Source organism: Mirounga angustirostris, unplaced genomic scaffold, assembly GCF_029215605.1.
Source record: "Mirounga angustirostris isolate CCGP_5_RB_7025 unplaced genomic scaffold, mMirAng1.0.hap1 SCAF_2, whole genome shotgun sequence".
In the NCBI taxonomy this organism is placed as follows: Eukaryota; Metazoa; Chordata; class Mammalia; order Carnivora; family Phocidae; genus Mirounga; species Mirounga angustirostris.
The window spans coordinates 122,714,062-122,723,363 of record NW_026991710.1 but is presented as its reverse complement, the minus strand read 5'-3'; the positions used below and the strand labels follow the sequence as shown (position 1 = coordinate 122,723,363).

At 40.3% G+C, this 9,302-nt stretch overlaps 1 protein-coding gene across 7 annotated transcripts in view; it reads left to right on the top strand.

Moving 5' to 3' along the window:
• Positions 1–509: 509 nt before the first annotated feature.
• SLC10A7 (solute carrier family 10 member 7) overlaps positions 510–9,302 on the top strand; it is a 257,182-nt gene continuing 248,389 nt past the window's right edge. For 6 of the 7 annotated variants that reach the window (XR_010409582.1, XM_064585137.1, XM_064585136.1 and 3 more), the window contains exons 1-2: positions 527–849; positions 7,964–8,046. Coding sequence is in view for 6 of the 7 variants with exons in the window: in XM_064585137.1 (XP_064441207.1) it covers positions 750–849; positions 7,964–8,046 (183 nt within the window). In the remaining variant the exon portion in view is untranslated. Of the gene's footprint in view, positions 850–7,963; positions 8,047–9,302 lie in introns of all 7 variants that reach the window. The other variant, XM_045880336.3, reaches the window with a different exon arrangement.

Sequence of the window (9,302 nt, the reverse complement as noted above, 5' to 3'; positions counted from 1 at the left end):
ACTCCCGGGGCTCCCGCGGCGAACCTGGAGACCGACAGTGGCCTCCCCTTCCCCCGGCGCACACGTCAACGCCGGCGTCGGGGGAGCGTCGTAATGCTCCGAAGAAGCGCGCCACCAAAAAAACACCCTGAACCCCGCCGCCGCAGCTGCCAACGGAGAAATCCCTGCCCGGAGTCCATGCTAACCTTTCCCGCAAGTTCATGGCAAAGCAAAACAAAGTTTCTCCATGGATGTGCTCCAGGGGCGCGGGCAGCTGTGCCTAAAAGTTTGTCGGAGCGGGACCCTCGATAAGGCTGGGTGGCTGTGAAGTCTAACGTCTCTCCGAACACCAGTCATTCCTAAGGTTCCGCAGGTCCTGGCGGTGGCGTCTGTCAGCCACACCAGGCAGCCAGTTTCCCTTATCTGATCGCCTGCCTTGGCCGACTTGGCCCGTGTCTGCTTCAGAGCATTTGTGCTTGGGAGCCGCGGATAGAGCTGCCGTGGCAACGTGCGCGACTATTATGAGGCGTGTGGTAGTGATGGCGGCGCTCACTGAGACTTCCCTGTCACTGGATACTACTACTCCCAGCCCTCCTCAAAGCCGCCGGAGCAACCCCCTGGTCTTTAGTTTACAAGTGGCAATTTGACTTGCTCTGCTGCATGTCTGGAGGGACCGTGGAAAGTGTGGAGACGCCCCGGGGATTAAGCGATCGCAGCTTAAAAAGAAAAAAAGCCAAACAAACAAACAAAACCCACCCACCCTAACAAACATGAGGCTGCTGGAGAGAATGAGGAAAGAATGGTTCATGGTTGGAATAGTGCTGGCGATCGCCGGAGCTAAACTGGAGCCATCTATAGGGGTGAATGGGGGTAAGTGCTGCACCTCTGAACGCTCCTTCGCGATTCCCACTTCAAAACTAATTTTCGAGTCTGGGAAAGGAGGGGGAGAGCGTAGTCGGGAGGTGGATAGTTCTCTCAAGGGCACTGACCAGCTCGGGGTGTCATTTGGCCCTTTTGCTGATGTTTTAATTTACCGACCCCAGACTGTAATTCGGAATGGGGCAAAGGAATTTGAACGCAGGTTACCTTTTCCACGAACAGTCAATGAGTATCCATAGTGTTAAGGAGTGAGCTGACTGAGAGTGAAACTTACTCCCCTCGCCTTCAAAGTAGCATCCTATCCCAAGGGACGCTAGGTTGCCAGGAGTTCCGCATCTATCTTGGAGTGGCCATCATTACCTTGTCTATTTCCTGATCTCCCCCCCTTCCCCGCCCCCACGTTTAAAAAAAGGCGGTGGGGAAGAAAAAGAAAAAGGGATACCCTTCATTCTCCAATTCAGATTTTGTGGCCCACATGTTGCAGAATGATGATTTGCTGCAATTGCCGCCGCTTCAGAAACTCCCAAGCCGACTGACACGTTGCACTTTTTCATTACAGGACACTACTTCCGTGTGCTGCCAGGACTCAGTTGTTAGTACTCGAACAGATACAGTCTGTGGTAGGCTATGTGTAGTGTGTATTTTGGCAAGGAAATGTAGGCAGGCTAAAATCATACTCAGGTTTCTGAAGAGTGGGAGCCTTGTATTGTGGAGGTGGGCATTGGTGGAAACGACTGGAAATATTATTAGTCTTTTATTCTCCTCCCTGCCTTTTCACCCTTAGACAATCGTGTCCTACTTCTCATAAACATTAATTGAATTTCTTCAATTCATTGTCTTTTTGACCTTGTCAGTTTCTACCTTTATTGATAGTTTTAATAGGTCAGTCATACAACAGGGACAACTAAGAACAGAATTCAGCACACACAGTCTTTTAGGAAGTGCTCAGTAAGCTATTTGAAGTTATTATATATACCTCTTTGTTAAAACATGTTGGAAGTGAATGAAATGATCTCTCATTGGAACAGTGGTTCCTTCTACCATCTACCCTCAATTCCTCCATTTAGAAGTAGCTGCAGGGAATATTTTAAAAGGAATTACTTGAACAAAGATTATGAGGATTAAAACTTTTTATTTATTTTATGTTTTTTCCTTCTATGTTCAATTTAATACAAAATGTGTAGAATACATAACTGAGAATAAAGCTGATGTTCATCATGGTTTCTCCTCCTGAAGATCTTTGACCTGGCTTCCCTGGGAGCTTTTGGAAAACTTGTGAATGCTGTTTCAAGTTCTGTCAAATGAGTACCCTCTGTTCCTGGAGCTAGCTGGATGGGCAGAATTAAAGTTAGAGTGTCTTTGTGGTGATCTGGAATGTACACTTAACTAGCTTCAGCAGCACACTTTCTAGCTTGGGTGTTAGATCTCTTATTTGCTCATTGTTAAGGTGTAATTACAGGTGATGTATTATCTTTATGTTTAAATCTGCAGGGGCTAGCTTTGGTAAAATGCTTTTTATTTTATATTCCCAGGATGCTGTGGAAGAAGGGTTATTGAATGCTGAATCATTTTCCTAGGGCTTCTTCAAAGCCCTAGGAAAGATGGATTCTGTAATCTTATTTGTTCCTTCTGACTCTGCTTATTGAAGTTTTGGTATATTATCGTATCTTAGAAATAATTCCTTCCGATTTTTACCCGTACTTAAGCTATTAATCCAGGATAATTCACTTCTTCGTTTAATTATAAGAGTAGAATGTTAAGAGCTGAAAGGGATCTTTAAATATTTTAAGCCAACAAGATGCTTTTACAGTTGAAGATACTGAGACCTGAGGTCAGGTGACTCATCTTTGGTTAGTTGGCTAGCTCAAGAAAGAGGCACTGGACACCAGGGCTCTCCATTTTTTTTCATACTAGTTGCAAAACCCATACAAATTTTCTTGGCAAAAATAATTTAAAATGAATATTATAAAGAAGGACTCTACAATAAAGGCATTTTCAGTGCCTCAATTTTAGCTCAAAAGAGCAGAGCAGAATCAGCTAATATTAAATAACAATGTACTCATGTGATTTGATAACTGTCCATGTGCAAAAATTACTTTTTCCAAAAAATTAGAACAAACGATTGTTTGGGATTTCTTATATAGGCTGTCAGGCTAAGTTCTTGATAATTCTGTTGAGCTTTTAATTGACCTTCCCACCTGTGAAACCTCTTAAGTAAAAATAAACCTCCAAATAGTACCAAATAACACTTTCACTTCACAAGTTAAAACAACAAAAATCTAAGATAAGGAGAAGAATGGTTGCTGAAAATGTTTCTATTACATCTTGCTCTTTAGAATGGTCAAAAGCACCTCTTTTTTTTTTTTTTAGATTTTGTTTACTTATTTGAGAGAGAGCATTAGCTGGGGGAGAGGCAAGTGGAGAGAGAGAGGCAGACTCCCTGATGAGCAGGGAGCCCCATTCGATGCAGGACTTGATCCCAGGACATGACCTGAGCTGAAGGCAGATGCTTAACCAACTGAGCCATCCAGGCGCCTCCAAATCACCTCTTTGTACTTGTAATTTTTATTTTTTTTGTTTCTATTTTTTTGTACTTATAATTTTTAGTCATAGGTTGCATTTATGGGCTCGGTACACTTGGGAACTGTGATTTTTAGTGCCTTCATATTGACTGAACAATTTTCAATAGAACAGTTTCCTAGACATTCTTTTAAATAGGAAAAGTTTTGGTAGTCTTAAATTTGTTAAGATGTTCACTTCATCTTTACCTGGGTCAGTACCTTAACGACTACACTCTTTATACTGAAATGATTTAAGTGCAAGACCTCTGCACTTAAAAATATCATACCTTTGATCTGACCTCCCTTTAAAAACAGTCTGTACGGCCAATAGGTGAATTATGTATCACAGGAAATTTATAGGTAATGGAAACCTGAAAATTAGAGATGTTGAATGACTTTCCAAGTGGGAAAAAGCATCACATGTACTAGCCTAGATAATTTAATTCTTAGTTCACTGTCCTTTTTACTCAGGTACATTTCATTTTTAAATATATAGGAGAAGTTGAAAATAGTCGGGGTAAATGTAAATGTGTAGATTCTGAGGTGTTGATAATCTGTTCCAGTTCCAGTGCAACCTAGGGAAGCCCTGAGCTATGCACACCTTAGAGTTTACCAGAGTCTAACACTGTGCTATTCATTCTTGGGAACAGAAAGGTCTCCTTCTTTGGAAGGACAGAGTAAGTTTCTCATTTCTACCTGCATCTTAATTTAGATTATTGACATTAATAAGACATAAATCCTAAAAGGAAACTGCTTTGTTTTTCCATTAAAAAACATAAGCAGAAACATGTTGAAGCTAAAGTATGTTCGCATTAATATCCTAGATTAGGTTTAGAAGTGAAATTTACTTGGTGATGAGTAGATTTTATGAAATGGTAATAGTTCCTTGCATTTTTAAGCATTCCAAATCATTTTCTTTTATCTCCCCCAATAAAAAGCATGGATTTGGAGAGCCCAAAAATTGCCTCGTTTTTTCTGGCTAATTTTTCTTCTGATTTTGCTACCCTATTCCATTTTCACTGAGAAACTTTTTTTTTTCTTTTGTTTAAAGGAAAAGCTAAAACTTTTATTTCTGCTTTGAACTTTATAGCCATCTTAAGATTCAGATCTTATTCAGATCTATTTTGGTGACATGGAGTATATAATCATTATCTTGGAGAGAGGCCAGATCTCATTTTTATATGTAGTCTCAACTCTCACCTCTGGGCAAATATTTACCTAGTGTTTATTTCAGGCCTGTGTGACTTCTAGGTCCCCATTCCCAACTTGGGCAATCTATTAGCATTTCAGTTGATCACCTCTCAAAGAGGCTTTAGGTTTCTTGAAATCAGAATTAATTCCTTCTTCACCCCACCTTTTTTTTTAAGAGAGGGAGAGAGAGGCGGGAGAGGAATAGGGGGAGAGGGAGAGAGAGAGATCTAAAGCAGGTTCCACGCCCAGCATGGAGCTCAGCGCAGGGCTAGATCTTACGACCCTGAGATCATGCCCTGGAGCCGAGATCATGCCCTGAGCCGAGATCATGCCCTGAGCCGAAATCAAGAGTCGAACACTTAACCAGTTGAGCCTCCCAGGCTTTTGAAAGGTACATTGTAGGAAGACATGGAATATCTTCATCATGTTCTTCCATGGATTAAAGTTGTTTAGATGTGCATCTAATACAAAAGACCGTGTACCCCGTCTCTAGAATTTAAAACATTAAAAGCCAGGAATCATTCCACTGAATTATGCCAATCAGTTCATAGTTATCATGTGTATTTGTGTGTGTGTGTGTTTGTGTTTGTGTGTGTGTGTGTGTGTGTAGCATGGAAGAGTTAGCTTCTTAAAAAAATATAGTTGTTGGCCAACTAACGTAGATGCTTTAGCTGCCCCAAAGAAACATGCAGTCTAAGGAAACCATGTCCCTGCTGTGGAGGTACATCTTTGGACAAGTCCCCTGCTCTCCTTTGTGACCACATTGCTCATTTTAACTCATCCCATATAGAAATTCTGGGGCTCCACTGTGGGCAGAGGTGTAGCTGACAAGAATAAGGTCTCATAAAAAGCAAAGGATTGGAGGAGAATAAAGATTTTATTTATTTATTTGAGAGAGAATGAGATAGAGAGAGCGCATGAGAGGGGGGAGGGTCAGAGGGAGAAGCAAACTCCCTGCTGAGCAGGGAGCCCAATGCGGGACTCGATCCCGGGACTCCAAGATCATGACCTGAGCCGAAGGCAGTCGCTTAACCAACTGAGCCACCCAGGCACCCCAGGATTGGAGGAGAATAAAAATGAGTTCAAACAAACAAACAAACAATTTAAAATTCCTGGAAGGCATTTACTTCCAAAACAAGTCAGATTCCTTGACTTTAAAATCTGTTCCTGAATCAGCTTCCTCAGTTGTAGAGAACATATTTCTAAGTGTGAGCTGTAGAGACAGATTCACTCACAAGTATAAAAAATGCACCTCTTTTTAAGTTTTGGAATACTTTTACTGCCTTGAAATGTAATGCCTTTTGCACTTGCCTTCTTCCTTTTGCTCCCTTTTCTCAGATCTCAGCAAAATAATTTGTTTAAATGCCAAGTATATACAAGAATTTATTGCTATATTTGAGAAGATCTTTGTTTCTTTTTGTTCATTGATATAGTACAAATGCCTAAAATATCAGAGTTGCTTAGTAAATATTTGTTGACTGAATGGTGATTTTTCCTGAGCTTGGTCTTACTTATCGAGCAATACCTGTGGGTATGGTGGAGGGCCGCAGGGAACGGTGGAGCTATGATTGTGGTCTTGTTGCATAAGGGAGGGTCTTAGTTTCCTAGTGCTACCACACCAGATTCACACAAACTGGGTGGTGTAGAACAACAGAGATTTATTTTCCAGAAATTATTCTGGAGACTGGAATTTTGAAGTCAAGGGCCATGCTCCCACTTAAGACTCTAGGGATGAATCCTTCCTGGCTTTTAGCTTGTGGTGGTTGCCGGCTGTCCTTGGTGTTTCTTGGCTTATGATAATATAATTCCAGGCTTTGCCTCTGTCTTCACATGGCCATCTTCCCTCTGTGCGTGACTCTGTCGAAATTTACCTCTACTTGTAAGAATACTAATCATTGGATTAGGGTCCACCATAATCCAATAAGACCTCATCTTGACTTGGTTACATCTATCTGCAAAGAACCAATTTCTAAATAAGGTCACATTCATAGGTGCTGGGTGGACATGAATTTTGGAGGACACTATTCAACTCAGCATGAGAGGGCTGAGTAGAATGTCAAATATGAGGTGATCAGATTTTAAAATGTTGGCATATGCCAGTGTTTCTTGACCTCAGCACTATTGACATTTTGGACATGTTAATTCTTTGTTGTTGGGAGGGCTGTCCTGTGCCCTCTTCGGTTGTTTAGCAGAACTCCTGATTTCTGTCTACTAGATGCCAGTAACACACCCCACTTGCTGAGTTATTACAACCAAAAAGAATTTCCAAACGTTGCCAAATGTCTGTGGGAGGCAAAATTGCAGTTGCTGGAGAACCACTGGTACATAAGTACAAACTGGCATTTTCTCAGACTACATCTTTTAAAAGAATGTTGTTCTTTGGTTAACACATTGGGTCTTTTTTTTTTTTTTTTTTAAAGATTTTATTTATTTATTTGACACAGAGAGAGACAGCGAGAGGGAACACAAGCAGGGGGAGTGGGAGAGGGAGAAGCAGGCTTCCCGCCGAGCAGGGAACCCGATGTGGGGCTCGATCCCAGAACCCTGGGATCATGACCTGAGCCGAAGGCAGACGCTTAACGACTGAGCCACCCAGGCGCCCCAACACATTGGGTCTTTAAGAGAATTGTATATAGGCTACAAAAAGAAGTAAGTATCAGGGTTGCTGTTATTGTCCTCATAGCATTAACACATTTGGGGTGATGCCAGCCTAATTCCAGAGAGGATTTTCCAGAGGGCAAAATCAGGATTGTCTGGTTCACTACAGTATAGCCAGGGCCTGGCACAGTGTAATAATAATTGCAAACCTAACCTATTGTTAGTACTCTATTACTCTGTATGTGTTATCTCATTCACATAGTAAGTGCTTAAAAAATATTTGTAGAAATGAATACCCTTGGGCAGAACTGAATGTGTGAATGAATATAAGTTTTATTTCTGGTATCCTAGAAGGAGTAAAGTAATATTTGCTAAAGAGAAGGGACCTTCTTCCACTGATTCTCTTTTTTTTTTGGTTTGGGGAATTTTGATTGTTATATAAACACTGATACTGTGGCAGATGCAATTAGGTCCTAATACTAAAGGAGGTTGCCTATCTGCTCTCACCCAGGAGAGTGTTCTTCTGGTCTGAGGATCCTGTGCTGAACTGGACAGCCATGGTCCTTGCCTTCTGGAAAATCCCCTTCGGAGTTAGACTGCATCGCAGCAAATGCTTAACTCTGTCAGAACAGTAGTATACTAGGGCAACGCTAAGATTTGAGGCACCATTCGCCCTCCCCCAATGGATTCTTCTTTCATACTAAGTTATCTGCTGGAAATTCTTATCTAACAGTAACTCATTTCTGTCTCTTTAGGACCACTGAAGCCAGAAATAACCGTCTCCTACATTGCTGTTGCAACAATATTCTTTAACAGTGGACTGTCATTAAAAACAGAGGTACTGTAACCTATGGGGCATGTGATCAGCAGGGAGAAAAATTTAATTTCTGCTTATTATTTTGAAATTTCAGAATTCTTTTGTAAAGATGTATGTAACTATGGCCTGAAGGCTTCACTGTAACAAAAGATAACTTGAACTTCAGCAAAGGACTGTGTTTTGAACCTACATATTATAGAAATTTTGTAGTTGAACAACACAGACCCTGAAGGTATGGTTATAATGGGTATGTTTTTAATACAGCAACTGAACTGAATGAAGCATCTACTTTAGGTCTTCCTCAGATTGTGGTGGTGACTGTGGTGGTGAATACTGTGGCACATTTAAGTTATGGATGTTTAGTTGGGTTTCCATAACTTCCGTGAATGAACTTTTGTTGTCAGGACTCATGCTGCTCAAATGATGCATGTTATAACTTTTAACTAATTTGTATGTTTTAAAGTATATTCTTTGCTGGCATAGCTATTAAATATTATTAACTGTTTTAAGAGAGAAATTGAGATTTTTCATACCATGTCACAATTCATCATGAAGACATGTAGATAATGTTATTTGTTGATCCAGGTGTCGCTGAATGTGGGATTCTCCTAGAATTAAGGAAATCAGACATTTTTAACATCCAAGAGAGGAATGAGTAGAATTTATGATTCTCTTTTGATTTATAATAGAAGGGAAAAAAAGGAGAAAAATGTCTATTTATTTTTGAAAGAATTACTTAGGGTTTTTAAAGTTCTTATTCTAAGATGCTTATTCTTATATAGTTAGGGAAATCTTACTATGCAAGGATTTTTTTTGGGGGGGATAGCTTTAAAAGTTGAAATTTTGTTTCAGCATCATGTCTTGCTTTACTTATTTTCTTTTAAGTGTGATTTGAATGAGGACCGAATTTAGTTACCTCTTTCTTTGGCCATCCTAATAGCAATATGGAAAAAATATGGTTTTACTAAATTTATGTATTCTGTAGTTACCTGGTTGGTATAAATCTTTCTATTGGAGCATTTTTTATATAGATGGGACCCTGTGTAATATCTGATAAATTTGTGTTAAAAATTCTGACTATCCTTACTACCTGTTCTTCTGAAAATAACTGACATGGGATAGAATTTCCTAAATGTGTTAAATCTAGTTTTTGCAAATTATATTGACACGAAAGGACTATTATCAGTTCTTAGAGGGCACAGATTTTTTCTGTCAACATCTTCGTTCTATTGGTTCTCAAATATGGGACCTAGTGATACAGAAAAATATTTGCTACT